Source organism: Henckelia pumila, chromosome 1 (assembly GCF_033568475.1).
Source record: "Henckelia pumila isolate YLH828 chromosome 1, ASM3356847v2, whole genome shotgun sequence".
Taxonomy (NCBI): Eukaryota; Viridiplantae; Streptophyta; class Magnoliopsida; order Lamiales; family Gesneriaceae; genus Henckelia; species Henckelia pumila.
Window position 1 is genome coordinate 74,310,291 of NC_133120.1, and position 22,070 is coordinate 74,332,360.

General features: G+C 37.9%; 1 protein-coding gene and 1 long non-coding RNA gene across 2 annotated transcripts; both read left to right on the top strand.

Moving 5' to 3' along the window:
- The first annotated feature begins 1,540 nt into the window (after positions 1 to 1,540).
- On the top strand, positions 1,541 to 3,652 carry LOC140865267 (uncharacterized). Its single transcript, XM_073269854.1, has 2 exons — positions 1,541 to 3,032; positions 3,150 to 3,652. Exons 1-2 carry the CDS (start codon positions 1,541 to 1,543, stop codon positions 3,650 to 3,652), a joined length of 1,995 nt encoding a protein of 664 aa, XP_073125955.1.
- A 9,087-nt stretch (positions 3,653 to 12,739) lies between these two features.
- Positions 12,740 to 14,718, top strand: LOC140875032 (uncharacterized). Its single transcript, XR_012148306.1, has 3 exons — positions 12,740 to 12,801; positions 12,974 to 13,047; positions 14,134 to 14,718. It is a non-coding gene; the product is annotated as an uncharacterized lncRNA (long non-coding RNA).
- The last annotated feature ends 7,352 nt before the right edge of the window (positions 14,719 to 22,070 follow it).

Consider the following 22,070-nt stretch of genomic DNA (forward strand, 5'->3'; position numbering starts at 1 on the left):
CAAAGATTGTCCGTTTGCATATTATATTCATTGTTTTGCTCACTGACTGCAACTTACTTTAGTTGGAGCAGCTAAAGAGGTATCAGATGTATGACTTATTTTTTTTTCAAATTGAGTTCAATTGTCAAATTTGTGGGTTCTTCTTCAAAGAGACATTCTCAATTGAAATCAATTCAAGAAGATGAAATCATTGATTTGATAACATCTGGAGAGCTTGGGACTAGAACTGGAGTTAATCAAGCTACTACTTTTCAACGACCCGTATCTACTCGTTGGAGTTCACATTACACTCCTGTTATCCTGGTTATTGAATTATTTGGTTCAATTTGTACATTTCTAGAAGATCTCATGGGGGAAAAGACGGAAAGTTGACCTTTAGCATAGTGCAGAGGCTAAAGGTTTTCTTAAAGTGATGATGACATTTGATTTTGTGTTTATCTTGTTGTTGATGAATAGAGTTTTGAAAACATCTGATATGTTGTGCCACGCATTGCAACGAAAAAATAAAGACATTTTGAATGCAATGAGTTTAGTCGCTACTACAAAATTGCTTTTCCAGAAAATGCGAGATGATGAATGGGAAGATTTTCTGTGGAGTGTGAATAATTTTTGTGATACTCATGACATTGCAGTGCCTGATTTGACTGATCGTTATATTGAAGGTACTGATAGGTTACACCTAAAAATTCAACTGGGCCTGAGCCCAATCATGAAGGTCCATTCCAAATATTTTTCAGGCCCAAGCTTATTTAAATATTATATATATTTAATTCAAGCAAGCCCTGAATTCTATAAAAGCCCATAAGAGGCTCAAGCCCGTGAAACTCTCCGAATATCTATAAATAGCTCAAGTCACCTCATTATTAAGGTACACTCTTTCTTTAGCACTATATTGCTCTACTCTTGATTATTATTCCTTGAGTAATAACTGACTTGAGCGTCGGAGTGCCTTCGCCGGGAACCCTCCCGGCTCCTCTGATTTTGTTTTGTGACGTAGGAACAACCCACTGAAGATCTCCACCGGGAACATACAAGGATCCGTTGATACTCCAGACTTTGCGGAAGCAACGTGTCATATATAAGTGATTTTTGGCTACATCAGCTTGGCGCCGTCCGTGGGAACCCGTTCACTACGTCATTGAGAACACATATTACTTCAAAAATGTCTCAAGAAAATATTAACAATGGAAACGTACCGCCGAGTATTACTCTCACCCGTGAAGACTTGACTGCGCTAATGGAAAACACAGCCGCACTCGCAGCAAAAGATGCAGTTGCTCAGTACCTAGAAACCCGCAAGCACAAAAGCAGCAAGAAAAAGGCTCAGACTGAAGGCTCGTCATCTCTTGACCCTAATAACGGAGACCCAAATAAAGATAAATCTAAAGTGAATGATAAAGATCAAGGGGGGACCAAGAAAAATACTACTCAGAAAGACGGTGAAGCAAGTGTTCACACAGTTCATGACATTTCTGGCGAAAACAAGATCACTAATCCAGCTCGGAAGGATGGATCTCGCACACATGTAACTGGAGAGAATATGTCCGCAATTTTGCCGTCACGCCGAAGCCCCTTCACTGATGACATATTATCTGAAGCATTACCAAAGGGAGTCAAAATCTCCAGCTTACCTGAGTTCGATGGAACAAGTGACCCCCAAGACCATATTGACAAATTCTGCGTGAAAGCGGATTTGTATGATATCACAGATGCTGCATACTGTAAAATTTTCCGAACAACATTATCAGGAAGAGCACTCACATGGTTCAACAAGTTACCCTCTGGATCTATTGCCAATTTGGAGCAACTTACTGACTGCTTCATCCAGCAATTCTCAATTAACAAAAAATACCCAAAAACAGCAGCATATTTGTTCACAGTCATTCAAAAAGAAGGAGAATGTTTGAGGGACTATGTTCGGCGATTTACTCATGCGGTGCACGAAGTCTTACACGTGAACCATGATTTGTTAGCTGGAATAATGCAACAAAACTTGCGCCATCGGAAGTTCAAGGAATCAATAGCGGGAAGGCCGCCCAAAAACCTAGAGGAATTACTGGAAAGAGCTGAGAAATACATTCGGGTTGAAGAATCTATTGAACCACACTACCTGAATAAAAGAAAGAGAGAAGAAGATAAACCAGATATTAGAAAGCGAGACGAGAAGCGAACAGCACAGAGCCCCCGTCTCCAGAATACACCCCTCAATGCACGTCTGACCGATATACTGGTAGTGGCTGAAAAACAAGGATTGTTGCGACCCCCTCGCCCAATGCAGAATAACCCAAAGCGCCAACGTTCGGAAAAGTATTGTCATTTTCATAAAGATAAAGGCCATACTACAGAAGATTGCTTCAGTTTGCGAGCAGAAATTGAAAAACTCATAAAGCGCGGACATTTGGGAAATTTTGTGGACAAGTCCCGCGGTGAAAAACGAGATGACAGGCGTCGAGACGAACAACCAAAACATGACTATCAAAAGCGCCATGACGAAACTGGAAAACAGCATGAACGAGCGGATGAAAATTTGCCCTCGGGAGGGGTAATCGCCGTAATCACTGGGGGGCCTGCTTGTGGCGACTCGAACAATGCAAGAAAAGCTCTTCTGCGAGCAGCAAAAGGAACCAACAATTTATCCAGCCCCACATCCTTGTCAATATGTGAAGTTGGAACCATCCAAGATGGATTATCATTCAGTGACAAAGATCTGAAGAACCCTCGGGGTACCCATAATGATGCTTTAATCATCTCAGCCACAATCTCCAATTTTTGGGTAAAGAAAATTCTAGTGGATTTAGGAAGTTCGGTCGACATAATTTTTCATGATGCATTCGTCAAGTTGGGTATTAGTAATGCACAGTTAACTCCAGTCAACACTCCACTAATCGGATTTTCCGGAGAAATAGTTGAAGCTTTGGGAGAGGTAACGCTTCCTCTATCCTTGGGTTCTTACCCCAAGCGGTCTACTAAGATGGTGAAATTCCTTGTGGTAAAAGCTTCATCGGCGTACAATGTGATATTGGGACGACAAAGTCTCAATATATTCCAAGCCATCGGATCGACATATCATATGAAGTTGAAGTTTCCGACTCCAGGAGAAGTAGGAGAAGCCCTTGGTGATCATCGTCTAGCTAGATAGTGTCATGTAGTGACTCTGCGGGGTTCGTCAAAAAATCGGAAAAGACAAGTCTCTAGTGAGGAAAAACCACCAAAACCCGGAAAGCTTTTGCGTGAAAATGGAATACATTTGGTGGATGAAGAAGCTGAGAGCAAAGAGAGAATAACAGCAACCGAAACTCTGAAACATGTGGCAATCATTCCAACTGATCCCAAGAAAACCCTAAAGATCGGGACCGAATTACCTCCTGAGCTGGAAGAGAAGTTGAAAAATTTTCTTGGTCGCAATTTGGACGTGTTTGCTTGGGGTGATGAGCATCTGCCAGGAATACCTCATGAATATGCGCTTCATCACCTCCGTGTTGATCCGAAAATGAGACCGGTGAAGCAAAAGAAAAGAGCATTTGGTCCAGAGAAAAATCGGCATATAGCCGCGGAAGTGGAGAAACTCTTAGTGGCAAAGTACATCAGGCCAGTTTCATACCCAGATTGGCTTGCAAATGTGGTTTTAGTACCGAAACCTGGAGGAAAGTGACGTTTGTGTATAGATTTCACTGATCTCAACAAAGCATGCCCCAAAGATCCGTTTTCACTCCCTCGAATTGACTTGTTATTCGATTCGACAGCAGGATGCGAGCTGCTCACTTTTCTTGATGCATATCAAGGATACAATCAGATCGGCCTAGCGCCAGAAGACCAGGAAAAAGAAAGTTTCATCACTGATCGAGGAATTTATTGTTATGATGTAATGCCGTTTGGTTTGAAAAATGCTGGAGCTACCTATCAGCGTCTGGTAAATACCATGTTCGAACACTTGATCGGGCGTAACATGAAAGTTTATATAGATGACATGCTCGTCAAAAGTATTCAAGCATCTAATCATTTGGAAGATCTTGAGGAATGTTTCAGTATACTCAGAAAATACAGGATGAAACTTAATCCGGATAAATGCACTTTTGGTGTACGAGGAGGTAAATTTCTCGGTTATATGGTGTCAGAACGAGGAATAGAGGCCAACCCTGAAAAAATCAAAGCAATTTTAAACATGAATCCTCCGAAGAGTGTAAAAGGCATCCAAGAATTGACAGGAGGTTTGGCCGCCCTCAACCGATTTATCTCAAGATCCGCAGACAAGGGTTTACCATTTTTCAAAATGTTGAGGAGTGGGAAGGGTTTTCAATGGACAGAAGAGTGTCAGCAAGCATTTGACGAGTTGAAAGTGCATCTGACCTCTCCACCGTTGTTGGTAAAACCAAACGAAGGTGACACCCTGTTGATTTATCTGGCAATATCTGCGGAGGCGGTAAGTGCAGTATTGGTCTCTGAAGTAGGACGTGAGCACAAACCAGTTTATTATATCAGTCGAACTTTACACGGAGCAGAATTAAGATATACAAAAATCGAGAAACTGGCACTGGCTTTGGTAATTGCAGCGAGAAAATTACGTCCTTACTTTCACTCTCATCCAATAATTGTACTCACCAATCATCCTCTCAAACAAATTATCTCGAGTCCTGAAGCATCAGGAAGAATGGTTAAGTGGGCTGTTGAACTGAGCCAATATGGAATTGAATATCGCCCGCGTCCAGCGATTAAAGCACAAATTCTGGCTAATTTTCTAGTAGAAATGACAGTAACTCAAGAAGAAAGCTCCACCCAAACATGGATGGTTTATGTCGACGGGTCATCAACCTCTACAGGAAGTGGTGCAGGTATAGTTGGGGAGAGCCTACAGGGAGATAAATTTCAATATGCCGTCAAATTTCTATTCCCTGCAACGAATAATGAGGCAGAATATGAAGCTTTCATCATGGGAATTAAATTGGCCCTATCGGTCGGAGCAAAAAGACTGACGATACACAGTGACTCCCAACTTATCGTCAGTCAGGTTAATGGAAATTATGAAGCGAAGAAAGATAAAATGTTTGAATACCTCACTCAAGTAAACGAGCTTCTCTCGCGTTTAGACAGCTATGATATAAAGCAGATACCTAGAGGGGAAAATGAGTCAGCAGACCGCCTTGCCAAGTTAGCAAGCTCCTTGGCCAACATTGATAATAGGAAAATTACATTCCTAACTTATGGCAAGGAAGAAACTGATGGAAGTGATGTTACAATCTTCTGTGCTGACAGCAAAGAGCCTAGTTGGAAAGATGAAATAATCGACTATTTGAAGCAAGAGAAACTACCTGCTAACCAAGTCGAAGCTCGAAAACTTAGAGTGAGAGCTGCTCGGTTCACGATCATTGACGGAGAACTGTACAAAAGAGGTTTCTCTTCACCTTACCTAAATTGTCTAATGCCAGCTAAGGGAAACTATGTGCTCCGTGAAATTCATGAAGGAATATGTGGAAATCACTTAGCTGGCAGAGCTCTCGCGGGGAAAACATTGCGCCAAGGGTACTTTTGGCCAACGATGAAGCAAGACGCTATTGAGTTAGCAAAACATTGTCACGCATGTCAAGAGCATGCTAACTTTCATCACCAGCCGGCTACAATCTTACAGCCCCTGGAAAGTCCTCTACCTTTTGCTCAATGGGGAATGGATTTGGTAGGTCCTTTTCCTCCTGCTACCGGACAAAGAAAATTTTTGATAGTAGCTGTGGATTATTTCACCAAATGGGTCGAAGCTGAACCATTGGCCAAAATATCCGAGAGAGATGTAATCAATTTCTTATGGAAGAATATAATATGCAGATTTGGCATTCCTCAAACCTTGGTTTCAGACAATGGAACTCAATTCTCTGGAGCGAAGATAAAAGACTGGTGCAAAGGACTCTCTATCAGGCAGTTCTTCACTTCTGTAGGGAATCCTCAAGCAAATGGGCAAACCGAGGTCACCAACCGGACCATTCTACAGCACCTCAAAACACGCCTAGGAAATGCCAAAGGAAAATGGGTGGATGAGTTGCCAAGTGTTCTATGGGCATATCGAACCACTCCACGCTCTTCAACTGGAGAATCTCCTTTCAACCTGGCCTACGGAGCGGAAGCTGTGGCTCCTGCCGAAATCGGAGAGCAATCATGGCGAGTGAAATAGTACACTTCATCTGGGAATGACCAAGCCCTCCGAATTTCATTGGACTTGGTGGATGAACTGAGAGATGAAGCTTCGACACGAGCCGAGAGATATCGAGCTTGTATGACTAAAGCATACAATGACAGAGTCAAACCAAGATCTTTCCAAGTAGGAGACCTGGTCTTGAGAAAATCCGACATCTTGAAGTCTGTGGGTAAATTAGACCCAAAATGGGAAGGCCCGTACAAAGTAATTGAGATTGTGAAGATGGGAACATATCGCCTCCAACATTCAGATGGAAGAATACTCCCCAGACCTTGGAACGTGGCCAACCTGAAGAAGTTTTATGCATAAACTGCAACTCTCGCCAATAATAGGCTAAATTTACCTTTTTTGCTATTAGCATATTTTTCTTATGTTTTCATATTACAAGTTTGTGATACATTTTTCAACTAATTTGATTATTTTGTTATACAAGCAGATACTTTGTCGAAAGCTTATTATATCTCCTCTCCTATACCAATGCTTACTTACGATATAAACGTCATAGACCCTAGCAATCATAAAAAAATTTCCAATAATAAAAGGCTTGGCCAGCCCCATGGGACATTTGAACTTATGACGCTGTAAGAGGTCAGGACGACATAATAATATTATAAGTCCCGGGATACCTCACCACGTACTAAGTGGGTTTAGGACTTCCCCATGAGACAAAATCTTGGGAGACTGATCCCCTTCCAAGTACTCCAATATTAAAGCGTTAGTATTTTATTCATCAAACAAGTATGCAATAGCAACTTCAGAAAACAAAGAGATATGATAACTGACAAAATTGAATATATATAAAAAAGGGGGAAATAATTGTTTTTCCTTTGCTCCTCCACCAACTGCTTACGCACTCAAAAAGAGCAAACAAAATATAAGACTTCAAAGTATTTATTGCAAATAAAAAATATTGCCCAAAAGTGGCAAGAAATAATAAACTAAACTGTTCCACGGCTCCTAAGAGTACTATCCATGTAGATTCGACATGCACCCGTCGTCGTTATTCAAGCTAGAAGTTCGAACGCAAAGCTTCGATCATCTCCTCGTCACCCAGACCTCCCAATAAATTTCCTAAGGAAGGATCCGAGTCATCCTCAACTCTTGCAGTTCTAGGCTCCGGAATTTTAGGGTGAATCATCATAATAATTTCTTCCGGAACTAGTTGAGTATCCCGTAGTTCTTTGCGACAATCCACGACAACTTCGTCATGAATAACAATCGCCCGCTGAATCACTTCATCTCTAAAAGCTGTGGATTCTTGATAGCCTTCAATTGCTTTTTCTCCGGTACTTCGCAAGAGATTCTTGCCTATTGATGAATTGAGAAAAGTCTCACCGGTCTCCGATTCATGGGAATATTTTCCCCTAAGTAGCTCCATATCCTTGCACATTGCATCATACTTTTTGGATTTCTCTTCAAGATCCTTTTGCGACTTGAGAAAATCATCTCGTGCCTTAGTAGCTTCCTCGCCGAGTCTTTTGCACTCTCCCCTTAATGACGTTACTTCTTCATCCAATCTCTTATCAGAATTTTGGGATCTCTCTTCTCGAAATTGAAAAGTTTGGGCAAGCGATAAAATCTGCAAACACCCATAGATAAAAAATATTATTTACTACATAAAAATCATAAAAAGTAACAAACATATAATAATATACCTGGAATGCAGACGAGGCAAGAGACCGAGTTAATACTTCGATAGGCTGAGGCAGCAGATGCAACCTGTCATGATCTCCAATTATATTAGCTCCGATTCTCCAACCAATCTCTGGATCCTTCAAATCCCAAAAAGAACCAGCATTATTCTTATGATTCACACCCTCCAAGAACAAGTGACGACCCTCACGAGTGTCGGGAGGAATTGTTCGTTCATCATCACGTCTTCTTTTTGGATTTATTCTACCATTAGCATTCTCCCTAATACGGGTATCACGGTCAGCATCATTTCTTTTACCACCATTCCTTCGGTCACGAGTGTCAGTATTTTTAGATGGAGGACCAGAACGATTGACACGGTCGGATGGCCCGGGAGAATTCCTCCTCCTTGGAATCCCTTGGGAATTGTGATTACCTCGATCCACTGGTGACTCTTTTCTCGAGGTCTTTGACGGAGTTTTCTCATTTTTCTCTATGCAAGCGCGAACCTCCGCCAAACTTATTTTGTCACCTACAAACAAACACAAAGAGAAGAGGGACAATGATCAGTGAATAAATTTAATAAATTTTAAATTAACACGAGTAGATGAATCCAAAGAAGACGCAAAATACAGTTATCAAAATTCAATTTGAACAAAGCATTACCGGCAGGAATCAAACTTTTTGGGTCAAACAACTTCTTGAAGAGGCCTAAGGAACGACATTCAAGTTGCAATTCACGGTGGATTTTGCTAAAAATAATTTTTCTATGGCCCGGACTCCAAACTATGGGAACCTCCCAACCATAATCCCATACATAAACAAAAAATTTTCTCCAATCACTTTTCGGAGATGGACAACGAGATAAAAACTTACAATCTCCCCGAGGTAGAAAATAAGTATAGGAACCCGGCATGGAGCGACGCACCGAGAAAAGCGCATAGAATAAGTCTATAGTCGGGGACATTTTAATTTCACTCACTCTACGTAGGAAACACGTAAAGAGAAAAATCGCACTTGGTGTTAATTGACTTAAACTCACCCCGAGACTATCTACAATTTCTATCAAAAGGGCATGAGGAGGAAGCGAGAAACCAAAATTAAAGTACTCCAGATATACGGTAAAATAACCCGAAGGCGGTTCATGACATGTATCTCCAATTTTGGGAATTTTAAAAATATGTTTAGCAGATAAGTCAAATTTTTGGCATGGAGTTAGAATATCAAACTCGTCCAAAACACGCTCTCTCACTCCTCCTGAAAACTCTTGGGAATTCCTATTATCGCAATAATTCAAACAACTCATAGGGGATAAACACTCGTCAATTTCACTATTATTGTCGGACTCCGCTGGCGAGGAGGGATAAGTATCTCGGTTTGCAACCAATACCGACAGTACCTTACCCCGCGAATGACACCCTGCAATGATTTTTTTTTTAACATAATAAACATATAAAAAACAAATTTTACCAAAAAGTAATAACACATAAGTTAATTAAAAATAATAAAGCAAATAATAGCATCAAATACGTGGTAATTGATTATATATGTTTATTAATATGATTCGTGTATATATATGTATATATGCGTCTGTCCCTGTAGCCCGGGGTTATCATCGTCAACTTCATCCACAACCGCCGGCCACTTTCTCCGACCAGCTTTCATCGACCGACCTCTGCGAACCCACCACCATCTCCAACAGCCACCCTAGCCCCGTCGAGTCCAGATTTGGACAGCTTATATGCTAATCCATGGCTGGAGAGTCGACGGGAGTTCTTCACCGGAACATCACCCGCCACCGCGCCCTTGCAAGTTCCTTTCCTTTCGAGTCCAGATTTGGGCATATCCACGATCAGTGGATGAGATCCCAGGGCTGGCACTCGACTCCTCGGCATTACCACGCCTTCACCGATTCGGGTCCTTCTACAATCACATCCAGATTTGGGCACGTTCGCGTCGCCGGAACGCAACTCCATGGCTGGATTGTGCAGAACCCCGCGTTCGTCGCCGTACCTTGCCGCTTCCTCGTCGAACGCTGCTGCTGGTTTGGTCATGGATGGGGGAGCCGAGGACAACCCATGGAGTGGGAGGAAGGATAAAAACGCATATACACCCCATATACACTTGCATACGACATACAGTATAGATACATAGACGGTCACGCGAGGGGAAGAGAATAAAACAACGTGAGAGAGAAGAAATAATTCTTCCATATATCAATTCTTAAATCGTGTGATAGTAATTGCTACCTGCCATATTGATTGTCTTTTCCCTTTGATTATTTTTAATGGACCGTGAGGGAACGAGTTCTGCAAATACAAATAAAAGAGAAATTCAATGGGTTAGCACGTTGTGGTAAACATACTGCGGTGCTGAATTTATAATCACAATACCTGATAGAGTTCTACTGGGTTTCTACAATTAATATTCTGGCAGGACTTTGATTCCTATCCAATTACACTGTAATTATTATTTCGCCAGAATTTAAATTTCATTGCATCACAGTCCTATTACGTTTTCTCCATCATGGTATCTCCGTAATTTTCGCAGTAGCATACAATATTCGTTCTCGACAGCTAAATTTTTTACAATACTCCGATAAAAATTCTACTCTCGGTCCTCTTAACACACGCGACACGCCCGAGAGTGGGGGGCCTATGATAGGTTACACCTAAAAATTCAACTGGGCCTGAGCCCAATCATGAAGGTCCATTCCAAATATTTTTCAGGCCCAAGCTTATTTAAATATTATATATATTTAATTCAAGCAAGCCCTGAATTCTATAAAAGCCCATAAGAGGCTCAAGCCCGTGAAACTCTCCGAATATCTATAAATAGCTCAACTCACCTCATTATTAAGGTACACTCTTTCTTTAGCACTATATTGCTCTACTCTTGATTATTATTCCTTGAGTAATAACTGACTTGAGCGTCGGAGTGTCTTCGCCGGGAACCCTCCCGGCTCCTCTGATTTTGTTTTGTGACGTAGGAACAACCCACTGAAGATCTCCACCGGGAACATACAAGGATCCGTTGATACTCCAGACTTTGCGGAAGCAACGTGTCATATATAAGTGATTTTTGGCTACATCAGGTACTAAGCGTTCTTGTCAGCAGAAAAATCATTTTACAGTGGAGGAATACTATCATTTTCATGTATTCAATGTTGTGATTGACAAACAGTTGATGGAGTTGAATACAAGATTTATCGAGCAATAAGAGCTTCTTACTCTGTGTGAAGCCTTGAATCCTAGTGATGGTTTCAAATCATTCTCTGAAAGAGATATTTATTCTTTAATTTATAAATTCGATTTATCCCAATGATTTTTTCAAATATGACATGAAATATTTGAAGACTCAATTGGATCATTACAAGTTTGATGTATTTGAGGATCCGAGGTTTAAAGATGTTGATTCTCTTCCTAAATTATGCCGACTGCTAGTTGAAACAAATAAGTCAAAGATTTATTTTGTTATTGATAGGTTGATTCATCTGGTCTTGACTCTTCCAGTTTCGACGACTACAATAGAGCAAGCAATTTCAGGGATGAAACTTCTCGAGACACCACTTCACAACAAAATGGAGCAAGAATATTTAAACAATGCAATGGTTTTGTATACTGAAAAAGAGATAGCTCGTGAGATTGATATAGAGTACATAATTGATAGGTTTGATCTCTTGAAAAATCGAAGGTTGCAACTAAAGTAGTATTTTATTTAAGTTACATCTCTTTTGTCATAAATTGTACTTTTTCGTTTATGCGTACACTATCATTATTAACGTTTGAACTTTTGGCTAATATTTATCCAGATTTTGATGATTTTATGAAGAGAAACTTGTGGTTTGCAATTAGATTTTTATGTTATGTTGAAAATATTGTAGTGATTTCTAGCTTAAAATTTTAATTTACCAATCCCCCTGTTTCAAATTTCTAGCTACTCCCCTGGGTGTGGTGCATGCAAATGAAGGCTTTAGAAGAGACACTAGTCATGACAAGTAGCATGATAAAGTGCGCAAGAGGAAGACCAAGCCATCAAAGGGATCGTTTGAACAAGTATCACAAGAAGCTGAGTTGCAGTATAAGTCAACAAACTTAGCACAAAGAGCAAAGAGGTCTCGATGACGGAGGAGTAAAAATGCCGAGAGTAAAAAGGTCGAGACCAAAGTCCTAGTCGAGACAAACAAGAAGCACCATGTGAAATATACAATTCAATGCAAGGGCCACGTCGGAGAGTGAAAGGCTTGCGGCGTTCCTATGACCCTGTGTTCCTATGCGATGATGGCGTTGTAGGATTATGTGGCTGGGAATGTCACGGCCCGATATTTTCAATGCGCGAGACACAAGGACTTCGGCAAAGAAAGTTGTCACAGAGGTTTGGTGACATCCAAAACCTTCTTGAGTATTCTAGCATTCTCATGAATGCAAATGAATATTCTAGAGTAGTTGAAAAGAGACTTTGTATGTTATAGGTTCGTGCGGAAGGATTTAGAACACTGTGGACAAGTCATGAAAATTATAGGATCGTACAGAAGGACATCAAATATTATGGATAAAACATGAACATTCTAAGTCCATATGGAAGGATCTAGAATGTTGTGGTAAAATTTGGATCTAGATGCTTCCGAAGCAATCAGAAATATGTGGAGACTTGGAGGAAGATTTAGATTATTCTACAACATTCTTGTATATTGTATGTAAATGTTTTCAACAGAGTTTAGAACACTCAACATCCAACAATTTATTTCCTTTAACCAAGATATGTACTTCTCTGCCTACAAATTCCCCAATCTAATTGTGCTTGTTTATATACTTATATACTTAACCACGCTCTTTATTCGAAGTTTGGTATTCCTCAACTTTAATATCATAAAATATAATATATATATATATATATATATATATATATAATCCCACAAATTGCAAAAAAAAAAAATGTAATTCATTGCCTTTGCACACTAGGCTGTTGAATCCAAATCTTTTGCAAAGGTAAGCTCTCAAATATCTTCCTTTGTTGTTCATTTCGATTTCCGTATTTGAATACTGAAATTTGGATATTGAATCTTGGCTTCTTCAGTTGGGCATTATGTGAAATTCATTATCTCACCATTATGATAAACACTACTGAATGATTTTAAACTTCTATGATTCAAATTTCCAGGTTGTCGTATGCAACAAAGGAAGGGAGGGATTTATTTCGAAAGGCATGAACGATTAGATCAAGAATCTTTTACGGTATGGTCGGTTCAATATCAAGTAGTTGTATAGCAATCCTGTGTTTTATTTTTATTTTTTATTTTTGCTCCATATTGTAATTTGAAAACTTTACGATTGTGAAGTCATGTTGCATAAGGACTTAATGTCTCTTTTATCGATTACGTAATTATTTGCTCTGATTCAATATCAAGTAGTTTCATATTGTCCTCTGGATCTCTTTTAAATATCAGTATCCGGATGGATTACCATTGGAATAAATGCATAATTATCAAACAATGACTGAAAAGCAATGGTTGAATTCTTCTCCTAAAAATTTATCCATCGGATGTCATTTTTCTCTTTCAAAATTAATAGACTCGTAGTGATATGATAAGAATGGGAAACAAATAAGGTATGTATGAATTTATGTTGTGTATTTAACCTCATCAAAGTTACACGCCAAATCTTTGGATAGTTACAGAAAATCATCCAATTTACTGTTGGTTTTCATATCGATGCATAGCCTAAATAAATATAATGTTTTCTTGGTGATATTTTTATTTCTTATGTTAAATGAATTCTCACTATAATGTACTGTTGGTCTTTATATTGATGCATAGACTAAATAAATATAACATTTTCATGGTGGTAACTTTTATTTCTTTGTGTTAAATTTTATGGCATAAATATCATCATCAAAATTAAGATGTTTCTTTATCAACGTTTTTAGTGTTTTATAAATGAAAAAAACTTAAAGTATGCATTTGAATAATATTTTTGAAAATGTTCTTGAAAAATATTTTTTAAAGTATTCTTCAGATATAGTTCTTAAAGAAAAATTGAGAGATATTTTTAATACTTTTGAAATGTTAAAATATTTTTATAGAATAGTTGTCCAAACACATATTTATTCTTAAATAACTTTTAAAATATTTTATAAAAATTTTAAAAAACACTTTCATAAAAACGTTTTATAAATATTTGTCCAAACGAAGCCGTTACGTCATCAAGGATATTTTCCAACAAATGACATGGTTAAATTTTAGTTTGCGGATGTCCGATTTAAATTTTCGTAAAAATACAGCAAACAACACCAGAGAGTGACAAACATCATTGTCTTTACAGAAACTGAAATGCTTGACATAGTGAAGAAGGCCTACTGATACGAGACTGCTCACTAGAGATAAAGCACATGTCCTTTTCAAAGTTAGATACAACATCCTATTACGATAACAGATGTCAAAGACTCAAATAGTAACAAAACTACAACATAGAAAAAAAATTGTAAAGTGATTTCTGCTATTTTTGGGCCTCAACGGGTTACAACTGGTTTTTTGGACTTGCTCTATGAGGCTTAAATTCAGACTTGGGCTGAAATTAATTACTTGGCCAATAATTAAATGAAGCCCAAATCCAAACAAGAAGTAAGTAGAGCTCACATCTACCAGCCGTTGAAGGAGCTCAACTGTTCAACCGACTTTAAAAGGGTAAAAGTGTGGAAGTCGGAGAAATCGATTATAGCATTCAAACACGATAAAATTCTCTTGAAAATCTCAACACGCCAGGAGTTAAAATCAGAAAGGTGCAGCTGAAACGAAGAAGAACAAGGCATCGAAGGAGGATAATAGAGACTCTGAAATTTGTTCTTATTGTTCACCTGGAGTAAGGCTTTCTTGATTTGTAATCTGGTGAATTGTGATGTGTGTTTGTATCTAGATTGTTGGTAATATATAAGAAAGAGCAGCCTCCCGTGGATGTAGGTAATTTAATGCCGAACCACGTAAATCTCAGAGTCATATTTCTTGTGATTGTTTCTAATTGCTGCTGTGTTGATCATCAAGATCAAGTTCTTTGTTCTGTCTTGAATCGCTTATTGGAATCTTGTTGATGCTCGTGAGGTTTCTTGTTGTTAACTGGTGTAAGATAAAGTAGTGATTGAGTTGAAAGAATCACACTATCCAACAAAAATAAACTTACTCGTCGTTACCCCCACGCAGTGATCTTTCACCCAACACGCTACAATCATATAAAAGCGCCTTGGGTCACTCCCGCGCTCCATTTTTCTCTGACCATGTGCCCTAAAATGCGGCTCGACATCTTCTCCGATGAATTTATATAATAAATAAATAGCACTCGTAGTGATATATGATAAGAATAGGAAACAAATAAGGTATGTATGAATTTATGTTGTGCATTTTACCTCATCAAAGTTACACGCCAAAATCTTCGGATAGTTATAGAAAATCATCCAATTTACTGTTGGTTTTCATATTGATGCATAGCCTAAATAAATATAATGTTTTTGTGGTTGTATTTTATTTCTTTGTGTTAAATGAATTCTTACTACATTGTGTTGTTGGTCTTTATATTGATGCATAGACTAAATAAATAAAACATTTTCGTGGTGGTAACTTTTATTGCTTTGTGTGAACTTTTATGGCATTCTATGTAGGATAACTTTTTACCAAATTTAAGCATCCCCAAATTTGTTGTCGCCCCATATTCATTCTTGGGCTTTGTCTATGCCAGCACATGGGCACTGCCCATGTGCTGCATCCAACGGCCCATGTTTTTTTTTTTATTTGTGATAAGATCATATCAAATGCTAAAAAAATGGATCGTTGGATCCCCATTCGGACACTATCCGAATGGGGTAGCATAGACAAAATCGAGATATTCTTGATTACATTCGTTACACACACGCATTGTATGTGTCCCGGATTGACTCGTTAAAATAACCCGTTTATTATATAAAATTACTAGGTCCCATTAAATAAAGCTTGTTTATTATATAAATTCATCGGAGAAGATGCCAAGCCACATTTTAGGGCACAGGGTCAGATAAAAATAGAGCGCGGGAGTGACCCAAGACCCTTTGATATGATTGTAGCGTGTTGGGTAAAATATCACTGCGTGGGGTAATGATGAGTAAGTTTTTTTTTCTATACTGTAGTTTTGTTACTATTTGAGCCTTTGACATCGGTTATCGTAATATGATGTTGTATCCAACTTTGCGAAGGACATGTGCTTTCGTATCTAGTGAGCAGTCTCGTATCAGTAGGCCTCCTTCACTATGTCAAGCCTTTCAGTTCTGTAAAGACAATGATGTTTGTCACTCTCTGGTGTTGTTTGCTGTATTTTTACGAAAATTTAAATCGGGCATCCACAAACTAGAATTTAACCACGTCATTTGTTAGAAAACATCCTTGATGGTGTAACGGCTTCGTTTGGACAAATATTTATACAATGTTTTTATGAAAGTGCTTTTTAAAATTTTTTATAAAATATTTTAAACGTTCTTTGAAGAATAAATATTTGTTTGGACAACTATTCGATAAAAATATTTTAACATTTCACAAAAAAACATTTAAAAATATCTCTCAATTTTTTTAAAAAACTACACCTGAAGAATACTTTAAAAAAAAATATTTTTAAAGAACATTTTACAAAAATCTTGTTCAAATGCATACTTTAAGTTTTTTATTTATAAAACACTAAAAACGTTTATAAATAAATATCTTAATTTTGATCATGATATTTATGCAAAAAAAAAAAACCGAGCAGATCAGATAATTAAAATCAAGTATACAATTTTGTGTGACGCTTTGAATAGAACAAACCTCCAATATATATCAGATCAGTTTAGGAGACAATCAGACCAAATCACATAAAGAGCCCGTCCAGATCAAGTCGTCTGAACATCTTCTATTCAGTCTAAGTTGTTGGAGATAAAGCCAAATTAAGTTGGTTGAAATAAAGACGTTGGGAATCATACTCGACAACACTCAAATTATTCGACTACCTTAGTACTATTTTTGGAAAGAAGACGAGGACACGTGGCATGCTATGCTTTAAGTGTTGGCTGTATCTGGAATAAATCATCATCGGATATATTTTTGAACGTTGGCCATGTAGCGACCCAACCCGGATCCACTACTAAGCGGAGATTTAGAGCATAATTAAGCATGCAATTAACACTAATCAGAATTACGCTGCGTAAATATTAAATAAATGCTGACCGGCAGAATACAACCGGTTAAACAAATTCGATTATACAACCCAATCGAATAATTAATCCTAATGGCAAATAAAACCTACAGCTAAACCTGTTGTCTTCACTGGTCGCTGACCTCTCCAAGCTACTGGGCGCACTATCTGCACCTGCACCTGCCCCGTCGAATGGGGTGTCCAGACATACAGAAAACACTGGATGTGAGCGACTACGCTCAATATGGAAGCAATGATATATAAAATATATGCAACACATAAGTGACTTTAAAATCCTGGTTAAATCAGTCTGCTCAGGGCGCCACAAAATATACAGCACCATGCCAGAGAGCGACTCCGCGGGGGTACTCGTATATTCACCCTATCACTATAGCGTCTACTCCATCGTCGTGGTCACTCCTAGTGATAGCAAAACCTGGGGCTGAGCCTCCCCAAATCCTGACCCGAATCCAAAACTAGTTACAAGTCCCATTTGGAAACTGTCAATACCTGACTCGAGTCCAAAATGAGATACATGCTCTCTATGAAAACTGTCAATGACCCACCTCTCACGGGATGCAGTCTAATATAAAAACATGCATGTGCTAAAGCATTAAAAACATGGTAAACACATAGCATATACACATGCAATACATATATCATATATCATGTCGGCTATCTCGGTCAGTACTTACGTACCTTTCTAAAGGCAGTCCTAGCAGTCTCGCTCTAGGTTCTCAGGCCTATCATCAGCTCTACAAAACAAATACTCATGCCTCATTATTTAAGCTTTAAAAGCATTAATTATGTTATTGCATACTCTTAAATATTTTTAGGAAGAAAAAGCTATATATGCGTCCGTCGTCATTCCAGTCCCAAAAACTTAGGCACAGCTCCGCTACTAGCCCCGTAGCGCCTAGCCACTTCCGGCTCGTCAATAGGACGCCTAGAAACCCTTAAAACTAACTATAAAGGGCTAAGAACGAGAGAGAGAAGAGAGAAATGAGCCTCGGCACCTCTATTTATAAGCATCGATCGGAGTGCCTGATCGCACCATCGGAGCGTCCGATCCCCATCGGACCGTCCGTTTGTGCTTCCGATATCTCCTGTCCAACCACGTGTCCATGACACTGTTTGGAGCCTCCCTTCTTAACATTGGACCATCCGATGTCCACTCGGTGACGTAAGCAATGGTGTCATCATGCTGACCTACTTGATGACGTAAGCCTAGCAGATCGGACCGTCCGTTTGCCTGATCGGAGCGTCCGATCTTCACGCACTTCGGATGATTCGTTTTCTGTTCGGATCGTCCGATCCTACCCTATATTTTAAACACTTCGGGCCATTTTCAAATGTTCTGAATCCGATTCTCTACTCCTTAATCCCTTTTAGGAAATCTCTTAATTATGTTTTACTTAATCTAAATATGATCACTTGATTAATTACCACTTAATTATTAATTCTGGATACGGGTCACTACAGGCCAAATTATCTATAAATACTTGTTGATCTACACCATTGAAGAGTACGCAGACACAAGCTTTCAGAGAATCTAAGGTCATTAAACTCTCAAGTGTTTCAATCAAGAACCAGATCGAATTTTTATAACTACTTTCACATACAGTTGCTACAGAAGATCAAGCAGAGTGATCAAGCAGTCAAGCTTTCGAGAAGCATTGTTGAAATTTCTCTTTTTGTTGTAACTCAATCAGAACGTGATCTGAATTGAGAGTGTGTTACTAGGAGTTCCTTTCAAGGGTTAATTAGATCACATTTATGCAAGTCGTTGTATAAATCAAATTTTTCTAGTGGAAATCCTTCGAAAATAGGAGAAGAGGAGGCATAGAAGTTTTAACTTCGAACAGCTTCCATAAAAAATCTCGTGTTCGTTACTCTTATTTACTGCACAATTTATATTTTGGTTGTCTTGAGCTATCCAGCTCAATTAGTTAGTGAGATTATTTTCGTCTGACCAGATCAGTTCTCACAAGCAAATTTTGTTAAGCAAAATTTTAACAATCGAGCTGGTAACTCAGTTTAATTGTAAAACAAGTTTTGAAAAATATTTTTTGGTGTGTATTCATGCCCCCCACCTCTACATACTTTTTTTGATCCTAACAAAAGTTTTTAAAGTACATATCCAAATGGAACCAAATTATTTTTTTTAAAAAAAAATATTTTTTAAATGAAGTGCATGTTTTTAAATAATAACTAGATAAATAATCACATTTATATACATAATGTTGAAATTTAATTATATCGAATTAAATTAAAAAACTGTAAACGTCTTATAGAAGGATTAAATTTGGATATAATTTGAACTTATCAAAAACAAATTTATATAATTTTATTAGCTTCATGTAATCGTTTTAAATGAACTTGAAAATAAATACATATATAAATGACTTGAAAATAAACATACCAATTATTACCTAAAAACGTACTTTTCTTATATTTAAAATTTTGTAATTGTTTAATTAAAATTTCATAAGTGGACAAATTAAATAACAAATGTTATCAGTAGGATTTAGCATCTTTCATTTCATTGGTGTGGATTATGAGAAAATCATGAGATCCTCTTTCTTCTTCTTTTTTCTTTTTTTTTTTTGAGCCAATGAGGACCCCTTTTTGGTTCTAATGTTATGTTGAATCTTGGTTGTTATATGAATTAACTTTGTTTTAGATTGTGTTAATTCTAGTTAACCAAATGTTACCAAACTTAGGTAGTTATTTTAACAAGAACAAGAACGGTTTTATAACTTCGTACAAATATTTTTTTTTTTGCAAGAATGGTATTCGTAAAGAAGATAAAAGAGATTTTTTGACACACAATTCTCAACTTGAGACTCGAACAAATTGTAAAGTAAAAATGGGAGTCAGACATGTAGACACTATATATAAAGTTTTTGAGTTTATGAAGAGCATAATTACCCACTCCATCTTCGAGAGACAGTTCACATGTAGGCTTTCCAATGCAAAGTTACAGAAGTTCAGGTCTATGAGATTGAGCAAAGGATGTTGGGTTTATACAGAAATCGACGTTTCAGTTGACGAGAAGGCATGCAGGGGGAAAAGATGGTCTCGGTTATACCTTGTTGGATGAAAAAAAACTATATTCGATTCAAAAGACAGAGAAGTATAGTATATGGGAAAGTTGATTGTCTGATGTGATATTTTCAACAACAGTTATCTATAAATCAATCATTTTGCCATGCTAATCAGATGGATATGGAAGAACAGATAACAAATGTTTTTTGGGCTGATGCAAGAATGTTAATAGATTATGAGTACTTTGGAGATGTTGTGTCATTGGATACCACGTATTGTACGAATCGTGCGTACCGAGCACTTTTTATCTTCTCAGGTTTCAATCATCATAGAGGAACGATGATTTTTGATGCAGCACTTTTGTATGATGAGACTGAAAAATGATTTAAATGGTTGTTTGAAACCTTTTTAGAGGCACACAAGCAAAAAAAAACCTCTCACTATCTTCACCTATCGGGATCAAGCTATGGCAAAGACCTTGCATGAGGTGATGTCTGAGATATTCCATGGATTGTGCACATGACGCTTAATGCAAAATGACATCAAGCACTTGGGAACCTTGATGAATGATGGTTCTCATTTCTTAACTAATTTTAAGAGGTGCGTGCATGGTATTGATGATGAGACTTATTTTGAGGAGGAATGGAGTGTTCAACTAACATAATATAATGTTCATGAAAACACTTGGCTACAATCCACTTACAATATAAAAGAGAAATGTTCAGTGTGTTACATAAAAAAGGCTTTCACGCTTGGTATGAGGAGCACACAACTCAGTGAGAGCGTCAATTCTGATATCAAGAGTTGTATGAAGCCCGACTTTTAGACATAGTGCAATTTTTTAAGCTCTTTGAACGTGTCTTGGAGGATAAGCGGTACAATGAGCTCAGGTGTGAATTTAGGCACGCCAAAAATTACCGAGATTAAAGCTAGAGAGTTCTCTTATGTTGCGTCAAATTTCTGAGATTTATACCCCCACTATCTTTCATTTATTTCAAATAGAGTTTGTTTTGTTTGTAGCTGCTTGCATAAAATATAAAAATGAAACTCAACCATTATTTGAATATGTTGTTAGGCTAATCGATAAGGACGGGGAATGGAGAGTGATATTTAATCCTAGAACTAAGACGATTTGTGTAGCGCCAAAAATTTGAGATGACTGGATTATTGTGTTGTCATACTTTGAAAATGTATGATGTGATGGACGTAAAAAAACTTCCAAAGCATTATATCTTGAATAAGTGGACAAAAAAAAGATAGGAGTGGAGTGGTACATGATTATATGGGCAATGAAGTCGAGGAAGATCCTAAGCTACAAAGTACAGAACGGCATAAAAAACTTTGTATGATGCTCATAATACTAGCAACTGAAGCATCCATCCACCCATCAACTTTCTCTTTGATGCATAATTCAGTGCGTGATCTAACAAAAAAGGCCATGAAAATGCGTTTGACAGAAGTGAGCCAAGATAACAATGGAGGTACCATGACATCATTGATAGGACCTTCCATGAACCATGATACAAGCAAAGGGATTCAAGAAGAGAATTGGAGTGAAAAAATCAAGACAATTAAAGAGTTGGGTAGAACTTCAAGCAAAACGAAGAAAAATAAATTTGAGAGTCAAGGTATATTGATTTATTGTTGTTTATACTTTTAAGAAATAAATTATCTAGATCGTTTCTTTTTTTTTACAATTATTGTAGTACATTGAAACATACGATGAACCGTTGTATCTTGTTCAGCACCTCCGAGATCTAATTCATGTCTTCAAACAAGTGAGAGTCAATTCAATTCATATCTCAAAGAAATAATAATATTTCAGAAGCACGTGTAGCTCATCTGACACCAAAATTTCAAGTATGGAACAAAATCTCGAATTCGAAACTCAATTGTAACAAGAATCTCTTCCATTGATAATCCGGATCCGGAAAAGGAAATAACGGTCCATGATACACGTGTACAATCGAAAACCTATTGAATTCCGCCCTTCTTTCATATATCCAATTACAATTGTCACTCTCACT